This window comes from Brachionichthys hirsutus, unplaced genomic scaffold (genome assembly GCF_040956055.1).
Source record: "Brachionichthys hirsutus isolate HB-005 unplaced genomic scaffold, CSIRO-AGI_Bhir_v1 contig_1442, whole genome shotgun sequence".
Lineage (NCBI taxonomy): Eukaryota > Metazoa > Chordata > Actinopteri > Lophiiformes > Brachionichthyidae > Brachionichthys > Brachionichthys hirsutus.
Window position 1 is genome coordinate 20,156 of NW_027180572.1, and position 18,879 is coordinate 39,034.

Consider the following 18,879-nt stretch of genomic DNA (forward strand, 5'->3'; position numbering starts at 1 on the left):
ATCGTGATGATGTTGGTAGTAAATGCAAAAGAACATCCTCAGTACACAGAGCACAAACTCATACTGCACGTCCTCATCTAGCACGATCAGCATAAACGTTTGAGCTACAGATTGTACTTCTACACAGTTGCACTGCGTACATCTTGACGGACACAAAGAGGAAAAGACGAATGAAATCCTTCTCTCGCTTGTACCTTACAGTCTTTCAGACAAATTATATTCTTGTTTTCTTACTTTTCCATTTATTGATCATTTTATGATCGATCAATCAACAGTAAATTAATCACCCTGACATTTTGATGATCAATTATCAAATAAATGTTTCTCACCCTGGGGTTCTTCGAACATTTTGACAATTCCACATCCCTGATTCAAACAGCAAACGGCTAAAACGGCTCAGACTTCAGTGCAGTCGTTATAATCTGTTGCTTTTATTGGAGAGCACTTTTAAAAAGATCTTTATAACAACATTAGAATTCAAAATATTTGTGCCCTGTGTTATGTAGACCATAATTAAAAAAATTGAATCCAAAATGTGATTATTATTGAAAACATTTATTCATACTGACTAACAAATGAATGAAGGCTTTCTGGTTTGCCCTCTCCTGATTATAGTTGGGTGTGTGTGTGTGTGTGTGTCAGCACGACAATTGTGCTGAAAGCTTTAGATGTCATTTTCTTTGTTTTTACTCCATAGTCGGTCCTGCGTTGAGGCGCTTTCCTTTTTGCTATTTGTTTACTCTGACAGCTGTAATCAGTTATTACTGTGAAGTATTCTAAATGGAGGGAAGCTCAGCTCCGATGCAGCAAGGCTTCGCCGAGCTGCTTGAAACAAATGGGAGTCCCGATATTCAGGCTGCAGAATGGCGGCTTCTTTTATTGTGACGTGTGATACGTACTGCTATCAAGATTGGTCTTTGTCTCAAATGCATAGTGAGACAGCCGAACACTTTCTGGAGTGATGCACGGGGGTGTATGAAGGCCTGAAGAGTCACTTTCAGAATTGAGCACAAACACACACACACACACACACACATACAAAAAAACCACTTCTAAACATGAACAAATTGGAACAACAAAAGCAGCATTCTGATGGATAAATCCTTTAAAGGCTCATATCAGTCATTGTATTTCCCACCACGGTGGCTACCTCTCCCAAGCCCTCCGGTCCTTGTGTGCAGCTTCGTCCTGCTCTCATGCATTTATTTTCCTCGCTGCAGCCTCCCTCCACCTTTCTATTGATCTACTGTGCAGCAACATGCTGGACTGTCAATTAGAGAGCCCCTCCTGCCCATCTGTGAGAGGAGAGCCACAACATATCTAAAGGTTTCCCTGGCTGGCTGGCAGCTGCTCAGGTCTCAGAAGATGAAGAGGGGAATAATCTGCTGGAAATGAATAAGCGTTTAATTTTGACACATACTTGTTTGTTTCTATCAGGCTCTTTGACAAATGTTGATTCGACTTTAAAATGCTTGGGCAGTTGTGGAATTTCTACATTTTCAGCTGTACAAAACACATCACGCCTTGAGCTTTTTCAGGTGAAAAGCATTCTTAAGGGCAGACAGACTTCCGAGAGTAGTCCGAGAGAACCAAGTCTGTGTTGGAGGATCATTCCAGATCACATTTCTACTGATGATTTTCTTATTTATGACCGATCAAAACACAAACTCCCTCCAAGTCTCATTTTTACATTGAAGAAATGCTGCAACCCTTCCAAAAATATTAAAACAATACTTGAAAACACATCTGGGTGACAGATGCTCAGGCAAATCAAACCCTAAACAACAACAACATCAACAGATTTAGAAATGTCCTATAAACATAACAGCATTCAACAGTTTGGATCCTACAGATTTTTCGTTGACAGGAAGTTCCTGTGTCTGCTGGTGGCCATGGGAAAGCTCACACTTATTTGCATAAAGGTCACTGTATGGCCTTTTAAAAAACACCACACACCTCTTTTGAACGCGAGGAAAGGTTGTTCTCCGATTTGAGTCTTTGATATTTTGTAACCGGTAAGAATTTCTCTTGTTTCCCTCACGTTCATGTCGACGGTCCTTATTGATGATTGGAGAATGCCAACACATCTTCCTTCCAGCCTCGTAGCTTTTCCTCTATTTTGAGGAATATCTTCCTCCAGCTCGTGTGTCAGGTACAAAAAATCTTAATGCAAGCCACATAATGGAGTCAGCGTTATATATCATTATTGATGAATTCTCTGAATAATATATTCAGAGAAAGCCCTGATAATGTTAATCCAGATTTGCCAGAGTATGCCAATACCATGCTTCCTTTCTGTTACTGCATCGCCGCATGTCGTGCTGAAAGGAGCTCTGCAAGCTGATATGCCTGATTAAAATGGGATTCATAGGTTTCAATGGAGTGACGGCAGTGATTTTTTCAGTAGAGTTATCCAGCCCCCCCCCCCCCCTCCACCTGCGCTGAGATCTTTACGATTAGAGAATAAATTACCTTCACCTTGACCAAAGAGGATGCATTACAAGATAGTAATCTGGAACGAGGCAAAAACAAGTGGATTAACATGATAATGCCAAATGCAATCTTGCGCGGTGTGAGAGCTTCCTCCTTCAGCCGTGTTTGAGATACTCCCTCGGGATCAGATCAGCCGGCTGTTTTTCTTTCCAAGGTATAACGGGAGCTGTCGCCCTACCTACTCCTCTTTTGAACAAACATGCAGCTTGATAACATCTGTCTTCAAATCTGCAGCCTTGCAGAAAAGAAGCCGCCAATGTTTCCAGCTGTATACTTCACCTGGCCTTTTGCCTATCCACGCAGAGCTGTGTTGGCAGCTCTTGGCCTTCCTCCTCAGTAAATGCTGTGATGTTTGATATGCGGGCGCACGGATTGTATTTGGTTTTCAGGGCCAAGGTGAGTTGGCTGCTCTGCAGCAGTTAAAGTGGCCCTGCAATGAATCAACTCTGAAAAAATTACTTCTCACTCAGTAGGAGACCGTTGGGTGTATTCAGAGGACCTTGTCACTTACAATATGCTCTCAATGAATCTCAGCCATTCCCAATCCAAGGTTTCATACGCTCTGCTGTAAAACCAGTATCTACAGGACTATTCTGCCTCTGTGTGCCGGACGATTGTTCCTTCAGGGCCCATTACAGCTTCAGGAATGAACAGATGCATACATACAAGATAGCTTGTAGTGGCGGATTGTGTGTCTATATGGCATGCGTGTGTATTGTGTGTCAGAGGGTGAGGAAAGAAAAAGGATGTAATGAATTTGTCTGGGTGTGTAGATGTGGATTGCGAAAACAAAGAACTGCTTTCAGTCTCCTTCATGCGGCACAGCAGCCTGTTTACAACGTTGGCATTGTGTCTAGCCGCTGCTTGCGAGATGATAAACAGAGCCGCATAAAAACAAATGTGGTCAGACAGCTGAAACACTTGGTAGCCGATCAATTGATTAACAATTAGCAATGGTTTTGATAAATGATTAATGGTTTCCATCAATTTATAACCAAATAAATGTCACATCTGAGCCTTTTTTTTAAGAGAATAACTCACGCGTGAAGCCTTTCTGTTTATTCAACCGTGTATATTTTTTGGGGTCTTGGCATACCGGATACGTTAAAAAAAAAAGAATCCATGTCCTTGGGTGTTGAAGAAAGATTATCTCAACCTCTTCACCTTTCCGAGATCACAACCAATCAGAAGACTATTCAATAATAGGCCCAATAATAGTTTTGAGTTTCAGCCAGAATAAGATAGCAATGGCAATATGGTTTTAAACCCTTAATATGGCGGATCACTTGACAGGCTTCAAAGAAGAAAAGTTATATTTTCTAAAAATGATTTATTTGCTTATGGCAGACAGTGGACAGAAACTCAATTAATCTGTAGCAGAGTTACACAACTAGCCAATTGTTTAATCTGTATAATGCCAAAAAATTGCAATACTCTCATCACGATGGCCGATGAATTGTGTACAAAGGCCTTTCAACGGAAACAAGACCGCAAGGGCTTTTTTGAAATGCTCCTCTTAGACAGGGTGTTTGAATGTACTTGTACTGCTCTAACATTCTATCTAATAAATGCATTCATCATCATCATCACAATTTTGCCTTAAGTGACACCTTTAAATTGATTCTGATTTTTCATCTTCCAAAACTCAAAGGGTTTCTACTAATTATCATAAATTGCAAAGAAACCAACAAATTCTGACATCTAAAATACAAATGTTTGACAAATAGGACCACTTGCTCTCTCTCTCTCTGATGAGGCTGATAAGTGCTCGTGATGATGCACAGATCTGACAGCATTTAAAATGGTTGGCTTTGGAAGAGATTTGAGTACGCTTGTCTCTTCGTTCCACACAGGGTTAAAAAGAATCGGCGCTGAAAAGCTCCGATCAAAACAAATGTATTGTTTTCTCTTCTGTTTTCTCAGTGCACACTCTCACTCCTTCCCCCCCCTTTTCCCCTCTTTCAGGAATTCACTCTGAAGCATGTGGACCTCAGCAGGCCGGAAGGCTCTGACATATACCAAATCCCTGCCCGGGGGAACAGGGGAGATTAAAAACTTCTGATTGAGGTGGAAAGGAAAGAAACACATAGCGAGAGAGAAAGAGGGTGGGGGGGCAGAAAGTAAGAGCTTATCGTTCACCTTTGTGCTTTGTAATGCCAAAGATTTCCATTGGCAAGTATATGAATAATAGCAAACACCGAAGCAGCAGCCCAAAACTATGGAATGAGGGAGTGAAATAGGAGAAGAGAACAGGTTTGCATCCTGTAAAAGAATCAGAAAAGACTAGCGTTCCCGATGAAAAGGATGCCTGGGAGAGTGGAGACATGAGAGGAAGTCTTTTCCGTGGCAGTAATTAACCCTGTGCCCCTTTTTAAAACAATACCTGGCTTCTGTTGTTTTCTCATCGCCGGGTTTGGCTGTGTCGAGTGCATGCCTACCCCAGCCATGGTCATGTTCCTGTCCACGGTGTACAGACCGGATCGGACCGGCTGTCACCGCAGCGGCCTGATTGTGCCGCTGCTGCTGCTTCTCTACGGCTCTCTGAAGGCTGCTCAAGCTGCGAAACCCAAAGGGCCTGGACACACACATCTGAACTCCATCCGCATTGATGGGGACATCTCCTTAGGTGGACTCTTCCCAGTGCACGCCAGGGGCCACGATGGGAAGCCATGCGGGGAGCTGAAGAAGGAGAAGGGCATACACAGATTAGAAGCCATGCTGTTTGCCCTTGACCGCATCAATAATGACAATAATCTGTTGCCGAACATCACGCTGGGGGCACGCGTCCTGGACACCTGCTCCAGGGACACTCATGCCCTGGAGCAGTCGCTCACCTTCGTGCAAGCACTGATCGAGAAGGATGGAACAGATGTAAAGTGCCTGGGCGGGGGCTCGCCAATCATCACCAAACCTGAGCGGGTGGTGGGCGTCATCGGGGCCTCCTCCAGCTCCGTCTCCATCATGGTGGCCAACATACTCCGCCTGTTCAAGGTCAGAAAACAGCACACTTTCACTAAGGGTTTCTGAGCATGTATGAAATTCGGACGGAGCGGCGCTGCAGTTGATTATGTACGAAACTGGAATCCGTGATTTGCGATGTTCCCACTTTATTGATCCACATACTTGTATGTTTGAATAATTCATAACTGCAAAACAACTGGCGCTGCTGGACAGTGTGAGAGATCGACGTCTGCTAGCAAACATCGAGTGTTTTTCACAAGTCCAGCGAGGCGGTCCCTGGGTGCGTCCCATCACTATTGCCTTGCAGGAATCAGCTGCTCATCAGTGCTGACTGTCGTGCAACACAGATGATGAATTGGAATGTTGCATTTCAATTTGACCCCATAACCTTTTTGTTTTTTAATACGAATATTTTTAAAAATTTTGGTTATGTACATTTGGACAATTTCTGAGTCATTTAACACATTTTATTTTCTCTCCAGCCACCCATGGAAAGCATCAGAGCTCTCTCTACTTTATTGAAAGTGTGAAAGCTATTTGCTGCTCAGCTCACTGAAACGCTGAAAAGTAATACACCTTTCTTTGACTTGTTAAAAAGTACTACTACGTGTTTGGAATTATTTCATGCCCTGCAGTAGACTGCATATTGTATGCTTGCTAAGACTGAGGAATCCCACACACATTAGAGGGGGGCGACATTAGCTCAGTCCCTCATATTTGGGGACCGGGGCACCAATCCCCTCAAACTGTTACCAGTGTTATGTCCATTTAAACACTATACATTCTCTCCAGAGCATGTGTACCCCCTGTGGGCGTGCAGTTGTGTGTGTGTGCATTTGAAATGATGCATGATGCAGTTTAAGTGTAAAAATATTTCCCCCATTGGTAAATTATTTAAGTAAACCCTCTATGATGAGGCGATCTATATTATGGGGGGGGGGGGGGGGGGGTGTATCCAAAGTGTTTTATGCTGCGTTCATATCATTGATAAGCACACAGGGCTATTTATCAAACCAAACAAATGATAAATTAGTCAATTCGTTCCTACGAGTCTTATTGATGCGCTTGATTGGTTTATAAACTAGAGATTGACTATACCCAACACATTCAGTGACAATGAACGATACTATTAAAGTATGCCACGAGTAAATTGCTGAGGTGCTAATAATTGAATATAGGTAGATATAATCGATTACATGTCCACCAATCATCCTCCAGTTTGCGATCGCATGTGACTGGATCCATAAGAGCCCCGATATTGAATGTGCTGTAGCATCTGTAGTGTTACAAGGATTGTGCGTCTGTCGGTGTACCAATAATGCATCATTGTTGCATTTTAACACACTATGAATGCCAACATAGCATTCCATAGATACTGTTTTATTTGATTTATTTGTCAAATGGCATCGTCAGTTATAAGAAGCTCTCATGAAAGACAATGCCACTTATTCAAACTGCAAGCACTGTCATGGACCAAGGCAGGTAAGAACCCAAACGCACAACAGTAGAAGGGAAATCCAGACACTGAGCTTTATTGTTCTTTACTGGGTAATCAGTCCAAAACAGCAGGACAATCAGGATAGGGGCAGGCAATGATGCAGTTCCAAAAATCAGGTACAGGCCACAAACCGGGTAATCAGAAATAGACCAGCAGACGGATCCAAAATGGTAGGCAAACAGACGGAATCCAGGAATCAAGCAGGGTTGAAACACGGGAGGTCAATTTGGATCGTTGTAAAGTAGGAATCATCACTAATAATCTGGCAGTGAGGCATGAACAGAGACTAATTAGAGTTGATGGGAGATTAGTTGCAGGTGACGGGAATGAACGGATTGCAGGAGGAGGATCTGAGAAGATGGGATAGATTAATGCATAGAAAAATAACTTTCACTGGAGTTGGCCAAGGGGTAGCTTCTTTACATTTAGTAATGAGGGATTATGTTTTTCTTTTCCCGCATAGGATGACAACAGACTAGGTTTAAACACTTCTCCAAGCGTTTTCTTGAAATGACCCAGCCGGTGTAGTGAGTATGGAAATACAGAAAAAGCGGTACAGCGACAGGAAACCGTCTTCAGTTGTTACTTTGAAGATGTTACCTTGTATCTGGGGAAGCTAGGACTTTGTGGATTAGTCAGTGCTAAAACAACCAGCTGTTGCAGCTGCAGACACAGAAAGGAGAAGGTGCTGATGTCCTGTTTTTCTCCTATCTATTCTCCCTCTGATGCTTTCAGATCTGACTGTACTTGTCTATTTTTGAACGCTGGTCCACATCATCGCCACGCAGGAGAGATGCTCTGTAGTGTGTCGGGAGGTTTTTAGCGAACTAAGTCAAGGACACTAATTAACTGAAGAGTTCTATCTTGTTCATATTACTTTATAAATCATGCAACGCGACATGTAAGTATGGCCAGTATGCTGACATTCAGCACAAAACATGACTGAATATTCTTAAAAGTCTTCTTTGTCTTACGGTTTGTCCCGTCAGGGGCCGCCACAGCAAATCAACCTTCTCCACTTCACCCTGTCCTAAATGACTAAAGGCAAGATTTGTCCAACCACACATAAACATCATCAAGTGTCAATCCAAAAAGGGGGTTTTATTGTGCAACAGTAAATCTAATCCACCCAACTGCTAGAATTTATCTCAGTCAGGACAGACGAGTGAACGAGGGGCAGATAGTTGTTTATTACAAAAGATGATGAGTAATAATTGGTCCGTCAGACAATCTTCTGCGCTTGGATGCCTCTGGGAGATTGTGATTGAAAACGCCACCCTGTGCAGCGGCAAGATAGATTCCCTGATGGAGCTCAGACACAGGTGGTGGAGGTGGTGGCCAATCACGCTGCTGAAAACTGAGGAAATGATAAATGTGGTGGATCTGTGAAGACTGGGTCCTGATGGGGAGGTCGCGGGTGGACACAAATGAACTAGAGGTACAGAGAGAGTCCGATCAGATTAGAAAAAGACAGACTATGTAGGTGTGTCACTGCGTTTGATGTGACCGGCTGATGTGAAAGTGGGCAAGTGTAATGTAATGTAAGGGTCCCTCTGACGGAGGCTTTGCTAGAGCGTCATTACAGTATATGGTTCTGTAACATTATTATGTATGCGTATGATCTGATAAGCCCTTTGATTGAAGGTTTATTAACCGCATGAGATTTTTCCTCCAGTGTTGCTTTTAATGAACCCAGTGACAGAACATTTCTTTTATTTTCTGATATATGTAGGCTAATTTCCTAAGCATCATAATAAACTAAAAACAATAACATAATTTCATTTGCACATAGTCTTTAGCTCTTTCAGCTTCACACATGAACTACATTCACGTTTAGAGCTTGCACCGGTCGGATTCCTTGCAAGCCTCTGTAATGAGACTCTTCTGCAGCGCGTCCTTGATCCCACTCTCTAATTGAAGCCTCATATCCCTCTTATTAACTCGGGACCTGTCCCCTCGTCCTTATTGCACACAAGCGGTGTCGCTATATTTAATTAGAATTTCTCTGATCTCCTCTCCCTTTATCCTTAATGTATATATTAGCATTCTCTTCTTTTGCCTTTTTATATTCCGGCGACTTCAGTCAGTTGGCAGGTCGAGAAAATAAAAAAAAAAGGGTAGATTTTCCAGTTCATCTCCAGCTACTATCACTTCAGCGTCCGAGCGGAACTATTGAAAATCACTTTCCACAGCAGACAATTGGAGTCTCCGGCATCGGCTCTAATTGAAAAACAGTCATTACAACAACCAAAAAAGAGAAAGGTACTCCTGGTCAGTTCTATAGATTAAACAGTAAGCCTTTAATGGAAAGTCGTGTTTGGCAGTTTAAGGCTATCCGGTTCTTCGAGTCACGATGCACCTGCAGGCAGTCCCAAAATGTTACAGCACACACTGCTCCAGCATGACACGACAGTTCACTAGCATTGTGGCCGCTAGGCAGACTGTACAAACTCAGCATACTCAGAAGACAGGTGGATTATTGCTGTATGCTACTACAGCTGCACACAATTGCACCAGTCCAAGACGCAGAACTTGCATATAAACACTTCACATGCAGGAACACAAGCATGCACAAAAGCAATCAGGCACATCTGAGCAGCACTTTTAAACCCTGCTCAAGTCACACCTGGTTTAGTTAACAGGTTTTAGTTAAATGTGTTTCTCCAGCAGTCGGCTGCATACAGATGCGGTCCAGAACTGCTTGATGAATATTTTACTCAACCGCATGTACCACCGGTGCGAAGAGCCGCAGCTCCAGAGCATTGCGGTGTAGCTCCCTGAGACGTGGGAGCCACAGTTACAAGCATTTGGGGGGGGGGGGGGAATGATTGATGATCATAGAGGAGACATGTCAGGTGATTGCATTATTCATCCGAGCAGCAGATGTGTTCAAGAGGTTGAGACGCCTCACGTAGAACGCAAATGATGCTTTTTAATGGCTATTAGTGACACAGTGGAATATATACATATATGACACGAAAAGCTCGAGAAATACCAAGGGCTGAAGGAAGAACCAGTAGTGATCGGGGCTTGATGGCGACACCATTCCGCCCAGGTGGGCGAGAAGACTATTTTATTTTATATAAAGTGTTTCATTCTGTGATACATGAGACAAACAACAGAGGGAGTGCCCTGGGAATTATAGGCTCGTCCACTTTGAGCCTTTAATTCCCGGGTCAAAGTGGACGAGCCTTTCAAGCTCACTGGGAAGCATCTTAGCCGCTCCGTGCTCATTACAGTTTGCCACTGACCAGACAAAGAATTGGAAAGTCACTGAAATTGTTTTTTTTTTGTAAGAGAGAGCACAGTATCCTCTAAAAATGTGCTGCTCAGTGGAACAGAAATGGAAGTGTGATATTTTGTGCAAGACCAAAGCATCCAAGCCATCCGACCACTCCCGTCACTCTTAGCTCATGCTTTTGTTTATGCTGACCTAGCGAGTTACTGTAATGCATTAACAAAATAAAAGCATACATGTTTTTACGTTTGCATTTAACCTGAGCTTTTACTACTCAAGAATGAAATTGCTGCAATTAGTATTGGTCAGTTTAATATGTCTGAAACCTCATTTCTCAAGTTTCTCTCTCAAAAAAAAAAAAAGCCAGCAAAAAGTAAAGAAAACTGTATTTAGTGCTGATAAGCAGACCGCTATTTACAGATTGCCATGAGCTGCCCTCTCTTAGCTTTACTTTTTCATGAATTCTTTGAAAGCATTGCCAGTAAAAGCTTGTAAATAATGCACAGTGCTGCATAATAATAAAAAGAAATTCTATAGACTACAAATTAGGCGTATACTCTCTGTTATTCCAAGTATTGTGGCCCACAATAATGGAGATAAAATAGCTTCAGCATTGTGTAGCGCTGTTATGAAAAAATAAATTAATTTGGGTGCAAAACCAAGTCCAAACACTTCGTGATCAGTTTCCTTTTCCGAGAAATCCATTCATACCCCATGGGAAAATTTTATTTTTAGTAAAGCTGCAATTATTGGACAGCTTGTTATAGTAAAGGTCAGTATCTCATCTGAAGCAGAAGCTTGTAGCTGAAGCCAAACGTCTTATCTTACAGTTTCTGAGCGACTCCACCCATTCTGCAGCTGCTCACCATCTGCTTGCTTCAACCACTATGAGTGAATTAACAGTGATGTCCCTCCATTTATCCATTCATCTTTTAGCTAGAGATCAGTTGGGTAATTTCAGAATATTATGGGTACAGTTAATGTAAGCCTAAAACATTTTAATTCTTCTCTGTACAGAGTCATTGCCGGGAACTCACAGTCGATCTTTGGTCAATAAGACAGAACAGCAGTTTATCTTTGACGTTGTGATTTATATACAACTTGTGTGACTGTCTGTTTGACATCTTTATTACCATTGGGCTCAACACAATGAGCCACACCTTTCTTGTCAGGTTTTAATCTAATCTTTTAGCTGTTGGGCTATGAGCACAACCTCATTGGAATCAAGCAATAACCTGAGCAGAGGCTGCTGCAGGGAGCACAATCAAAAGCAAATGCCTGCTTTTCAATTAATTTTACAATTTCCACTCTGATAGAATTCCACTGGGGATAAAAAAAAAAAAAGAAGGGTAGGGTGTTAATATTGCTTCATAAACTGTACATCTACCCATGTTGTATTTTTCTGAAAGGGAAAAATCTTTTTCTTTTTAATTTGACAGCCATTGTTTTTATTTATATGGAACATTTTCATTTCCTCTGTCCTGACTTTCATCACTGCTTGGCTGCTTAAAGCACTCCCATGCTGTGGCTGCTCTCTTTTGACCTTATGTACAGCAAAGGTAATGATTTCTTTCACAGTGGTCAGCCCTCACATATTATATGGCACATTCCGGGCCATTTTGCCTTGTTGTGCCAAAATTCTTCAAACAAGAAAAATCAGACTTATGTCATGAAATTTTACGCTTCATCTCGCCTTGTTCTGAGGGGTTTTATAGCTCAATAAAACCCTCCAGTGACGCAGGAGAATGAAGGCCCTCTGTCGCTATTGATTTGGCAGCTCATGTGCGGAAATGACAGCTAAATCAAGATAAACTAGAATCAACCCACATCTCGCTTCACGCAAACCCATTCATTCAGTGAAGCGGTGGCAATACAGTTATCTCTGACCGCTCCACTATGAAGCCATTAAAGACTTGCTTTCTTTCTTGGTTTACATCTAGTACTTTTATTTCATGCAATAAGTTGTCCCGATTAAATGTGAGAGTCAGTTTTCCAGATGAAACTCTTGGACCAGTTTTCTTTGTTGATGACCAAACAAAGTCTAATGGTTTCTGAAAGCCTGGGTGCTTCTGTGTAATGTCGGTGGACACATTCTGTGAGGTGTGTAGCATTAAGATGAAACAGCACCAACTCATTACAGCTGGTCCTCACCTCGCCATTTTCATCTCTACCCCTCACTTTATTCTTGTGTGTTTCCTTTCGGTGCTCAAGTGCACTTTTCATACAAATCTGGATGCTTCAGTTTTAAATACTTTATATTGATAATACATATTAACAGAGGCTCCGAGTTTGATTGCGGTTAAATTTGTGACTGTTGGTGTTGATGTGAGAGATATAAATAACAAGACGGAAGAAAGTGGCTGGATGGATGGACTGTAAAATGATATATAATCAGAATACTTTATTGATCCCAGTGGGAATAACATTACAACAGTATATATCATAATGCAATACTGATATCTGACAAGGCAACATTTTAGCACGTGAGACGTTTTAACAATTAATAGACTGTTATCAGCTCTTGTGAAGAAAATTGTTTTTTTTTAAATACTATTCTTGATAAAACACAAACAGATTACAGATTACAGTTTCAACCAGGTCTAAACCAATCTCAGTTGTAAAAAGTGAAATGTCCATTTTAAACATGTAATGATGCCATGTTGAATGAATCAGGAGTATTTACATTTTGTTGATGCGCTGCCTGTAGCTGTGGTGATCTCTATCTCTCTCTGTTTTAAATTACTTAATCATACTGCACATGTGATACGAGCTGCCAACTTATTGTGGAAGGTCCATATTGCAACCTGCCCTAATGTATCTGTTGACGGGCCAAAGGTCGAAATGGTTTTGTTCTTGGACAAGATGAAGTTATTGATCTTTGATGGTCAGATGAATCTTTGGAGGCTCCTTCGATCCTTATCATTCCCACAACACCCAAACAGGCGATTACAGCTGCCTTGCTGATCTGAGTACTGCAATGGACTGGTGTCAGACAGGGAGGGATAAGGCCAGGCTGTGGCCACAAAATGTAATCAGCTGTCTATGGGAAGCATGAAGACTTCCTGTCTAGCAGCTCTGCTGAACAACACAGATCGATTGTCGAGATGCTGTAACGTCAGATTCACCGCAGCACAGCGGGAAGTAAAATCCTGGCATGGATTTAACTTCCTGTGTGTTGGCACAGAAACAGAAAATTGCACAAGCATTCTTTTGACCTAATTTCCTTGAATAAATTTCACTCATTCTGGAAATATGCATTTCCACTCCCACTATTATCTCTAAATAAATGCAGGAATTCCCTTACAGTCTCATTTGCATATTGATTGAGGCCTGTTCAAATAAACGAAGCAGGTCCTCTTCACCTGCTGGTTTTTCCTGAAATTCACATCTAATCATTTATACCTTTACAGCTACTTCACAAATGTGAGCACCGAAATAAACATGAGATGCAAATGTTTTGTTATGGGCGTCGACATGGTCGCTCCGGATACACATGGCTTAATTGTCTGGCGTGTGGGTTGAGAAACCGGACGTATGGAGTGAGTCATTATTTAATTAGGCACACTTGTTTATCAGGCATGTTGGACACAAGGCATTTGGGTTTGACCTATAGTGATCGTCAGTCTGACACTGAATTCTACAAATGTCAAACACAGCAGAGAAACTGCAAACAAACCCTCCCTGTGTTTGCCCTTCCTGTCAGCGCCTGATCGCGCATGTGCAAGTGGCGTGGGCATGCTTGAATATGCGGTTAATTGTGTCCGAGCTGTGTGTCTGTAATGTTGATTCGTGAAAAGGCCACGGGACCTGCTGGGAATTGTCCAAGAGCATTTGTCAACACGTCCAGCCCTGCTTCTAATTCTCCACCTAGTTTTCTCAGACTGACAATATTCGGCAGCGATGCATGAGAGCGACCATTAGACACATATGCTCTCGATGAAGAGGTCTATGAGACCATCCTCCCATAAAAAATGCCTCGGGCTGAGATGCTGCATGCAGGCAAATGCAGATCACAGCTGAGGCTTTCGTGGCTCTGCTGACATAACAAACCCAATCTGGGTATGAAGGGACACCCCAGAATGCATAGACGGAGGCACAAGTAAAAGTTCAACACACAAGCTTGACTCATAAGATTTGCACGGTAATACAGAATAACAGAAAATCATAAATGATAAAGCAATTATCTTAACCAGCTAATGTAGTTCTGTCTGATTCATTCTGACCAATGTCCTGCGAGCTGTTTCAGGTGACTTCAACCCGATGGGGCTTGAAAGACGACGCAGGTGTTTTTGGCAATTGAATTTGACTCTGGGTCCCTCCATCCTTTATCTTCAGCATCCAGAGCAAAGAGATGCATGTTTATGTAGATGCCTTGACATTATTTTACTATCTAATGTTTATTATAGCTCTACTTTTTTGAAAGGTTGAGCCATTCAAAATACGTTTAGACATCAAAATGTATTTTGAGGCTAAATGAGCTGTTAAAACTGTTATTGCTCGTATATTTGACTCTAAAATTGGAGGCGGCATCAGTGTTAGTAACAAACTAATCACAATGGAATGAAATTTAGTCTTTCCAAATTCCATGCGAAAAGTTTGCATGAAGATATTCCCTCACTAACGGGTCCAAGTCCATGTCACGTTGTTGTTGTTGTTATTTGTTAGGACAACAAAAGTGCTTCAATTGGCATTAGCATGGCATGAAACAGTCAATTCTGGATTCAGTGAGAGGAACGAGTAAACAAGTCTGTTGCAGCCTATCATCTTTGCCCAGAATCAACGTATCTTTCAACAAGCTGTTTCCTCGACACAGCTCGCTGCTTTTCTTGCTGTCTGAATCACAGTGACTGTCACAGCTCTGCTATCGCTGCGAGAGACGTAGCGCTGTGTCATGTTTATGCATGCACGGGATTGGACGAGACAGATCAACAGACAGACTACAGTCCAGCCTGCTGTGGACAGCTCTGTAGTCATCTGAACAATAAATAAATGGAAACTGTTTCCTCTTGCTCTTCCTCTGTAATTAAAAACAGTCAGATAATTTAGGACACAGTTAAAGAGGAGGGAGAGCGAGACCCAGAGTTCTGCAGCTCATACTGATTTGGTTCTGCTCTAAAGATATCAACTGTGTTATTAGGCATTCATTTGCACCTTTTTTATATTGAATTAAAACAAAAAATTATGACAGAGTATCAATAATGGTGTTTTTTTTGTGTCAATTACAGAATAATTTGAATAAATGTTTCATATTGTTGCACACAGTTGTCAGGAAAAGTAAATTTGACAGCACCACAAACTTGGGTTGTTTGTACTGAGTAAAGTTCAACTTGTATCCTCGATATTTTGATTGACCCAAACCTCTGACCACTGAATTAAACTTGGCTGTGTTATTATCATTACGTTTGTACGGAGCCGCTGAAGTTCATTTCATCACCATGCATGTAAAGTAAGAAAACACTTATCTTCACTACACATTTAGAGAAAGCTGTCCTTGGTCAAATATACTCTGTAAAATGATTTCCATGGTTGCCATGACAACCCTTCCACCTTCAATAAAGTTGCTGCATTATTACTAATATTATACAATTTGCATTGCCTATTTACGGTAGTTATTTTTTATTTTTGCATTATTGACTATTTACACACAACACATGCACACACACATGCACGCACATGCTGTTAATTAATTAACACAGTTTTCATACTGGACATGCTGTAAGATGTCGTAATTAAAAATGCACTTGATATTTTGTAAATGCTAAATACAATACAATAAGTGATCCAGCTGGAGAAAGCTGCAAAATTCAGTTGAATCAACTCAACTAATTCTCACAGGACTGATTAAAACCCCCATATAGCTGAGCGTCAGCACACAGTCAAGCATCAAACAGGAATTTATTTTAACATTATTGTGAATGTGTTTGATCAGAGGAAAAATGGAAACACTTTCAAGGCCCACAGATAAAGCCTTGAAACATACACGGCATCAAAATGACAAGGTGGAGGAAATCGGTCTCCATCAGGACCTCACCTCGTTCCGCCTGTCCCATGAACGTTATCGTCCCAGGACGATAACGCAAGAGGGAGGGAGAAACCAAGAGGCCACATCACCCTTAGAACAAAGGATTTATAGCATCGTGCTTTCGGCTTCCGTTTAGCCATTTTATTATTTTCCTCTCGCAGTGAACTTTATGAATATGGAAGCAGGGTGATATGGATCCGTTACATTGAAACCTTCTTCCGTGTCTATGTGCAGGTCTGATTGCCCCATAGTGGACGACTGTCCAACGGCAGGCTAGTTCACATCGCTACGACTCCAAAATGTATCCTCTAACTTACAAATAATTTTACTAAGATAATTATTTATGACTTATTACATACACTATTGCATAAATATGGTTACCAGTCATTTATTGAAATGATTTTAAGATTCTACTTTCAAAGACCGTCTTAGTTCAGCTCCCGGTTATTTTGTAGTATCGGGTCAAGGAACAGCCTCAGATCCTCAGGACTCAAGAGGATCCATTTGGAGATCTGAGACGAGCAAAACCATTGACATCTTGTAAATCGCTTCTTAATTATATATTCAGAGATGTATTATTTAATACATTTATATCTAGTTATTTACAAATATGATACACACACATTCAGTATATATATGCATTTCCATGTCTTACTTAATTTATTTAAAATCAGTGGCCTCTGACATTTCTGTATTTTTCTTTTTTTTTATGTACAATCATTTTTTGCCTTGTAATGAAGCACTTTGTAAAGTTGTTTTGAAAAAGGCTGCATAAATAAATGTTATTATGCTCTTAGTGTGATAGTTTCAATGCTCAGACTGCACAGAATACATTTCATAAATCCTACATTCATTTTTAAGCTCTTGAGAAAATATTCTAAACCAAGTTTAAACTGTAATTTGATGATGTAAAAGTACCATAACGGCATCTCTACTAAGGTTCAATTGAAGTTTTGGGAATATTATAAGAAGCACATTTAGGATCATCAGATTGTCAAACACACACAATCACAGCGTGCAGTTCAGTGCACAGCGAGAAGACGTCTGAGGAGTGCTGCAGCATGACGCAACCAAGAGCAAAACCATTCCAAACTAAAGCGTAGGCATTCTGATGAGGTTGCACCAGTCGAGAAACAACGGGAATGCACTGATTAGACGAGAGGCGAATTTACAGCTATGTACAGCGGTGTGCAGAGAAGCTACGTTTTAGAAGCAGAATGTTTTTGCATCCATCTTCAACTTGTTTATTCGTCTATTCTGTGTTCATTTCATCATTTAATCTGTTTTCTAAATAATGCATCAGTTAAAAAGTGTTCAATTAATTCCGACAGAGCAAGAGGGTTTTATTTTCCTGTCAGCAGTTTTTTCACCGACTAATGTTGTTATGAGATAGCTTACCGGTCACACAATACTGGAGCCATGCATATTTCGCTTTTATGTTTCTAACCTGCGCCCAACGATACTGCCGACTGATATGTAAGATGCAAAGCAAGAATTCAAACCCTGGAATCAGGAATCATTTACTTCTCCAGTGTGTTGTAAATACTGATGAAAACAAAGTCAGAGTTTTATGCATTATACAATATTCTTTCAGCATAAAACAGGATGAAGTTTACAACTGGAAATCTCACAGATAATACTCAGTTTTTTAATATCTTAACTTCCCTCTCGCATTTTTTCCACCTCTGAACTGTGATTTATGAAACATTTTAAGTTAGATTTTCTTCCTCCATCCGACGAACGGGGCTTAAAGCTCATGGAGCTTGTTGGATGAAAATAGAAGTCGACCTACTGGCAGAAGAGAAAACAAATAATCAGGCTCACTAATCCTAAATAAGAAAGCACAAATAATGAGTTCATTCATGAAGCAAACAGCTAAACTGAGCAAAGCAGCCCAGTGCACTGAGAAACAAAAATAAATCAAACCCAACAACAAGTCTGGGAAACTTTAATGAGTTTAAAACCACTCTTATTAAAGACCGTAAATACAGTCAGTTTTCTTGATTGACATTAAGAAACAATAATAAATGACTCCATGAGAAATTTTTAAAAATGAGCTGCCTCCGTGGACGTTTTGCTGTCAAAAAGAAAAGAAAATACCAGCCTTTACTCTTTTAACATGCAACAAGTCAATTTTTATACAATCTGGGCTAAAATACCAAAAACATAAGGCATAGCTTGACTAAAGGTTTTTCGAAAAAAAGGATGAAATATATTTTTAATCTTGCTTTGTCATCATATTCCAAATAAAAACGTCATATGCCCCAAGTGAGGTTTTTCTGTATATTGTAGTCACTTCTAAGCCAAGCGAGGTCTTAAACCTGAAGCCCTGCAAAAGCGTTTCTCTTTTGCATGCCTAACTCAATGATTGGTCAGCATCGCCGAGCATCACGGATAAAGATCGGCCACATTTGTTACAGGTGTGAGCTATTTGCTGTTTTTTGTATTTATTTCTAGTCATGTTTCCTTTGTGGTGATATGTGATAACGGTGATATGTTTATCACTTTCTTGCAGAAATGTGCAGTAAATATTTGTGTGCCTGTGTCTGATCATTAAATAGAAGTTAGTTGCTCTGAAAAGCAGCTACCTGTGACAGTTGTAACAATTATCTGAGGTGGAAATGCTATCAGTTCCTCCCAGCCCTCCAAGCATTTGTGCGGTACGTC

General features: G+C 41.0%; 1 protein-coding gene across 1 annotated transcript in view; it reads left to right on the forward strand.

Annotated features, from left to right (window-relative positions):
* Positions 1-4,923: 4,923 nt before the first annotated feature.
* The window catches only part of LOC137916011 (metabotropic glutamate receptor 4-like), a gene marked incomplete at its 3' end in the record, with an annotated part of 52,385 nt that continues 38,429 nt past the window's right edge, over positions 4,924-18,879 (forward strand). The window contains exon 1 of the mRNA XM_068759135.1: positions 4,924-5,484. Within this exon, the coding sequence (XP_068615236.1) occupies positions 4,924-5,484 (561 nt within the window). The remainder of the gene's footprint in view (positions 5,485-18,879) is intronic.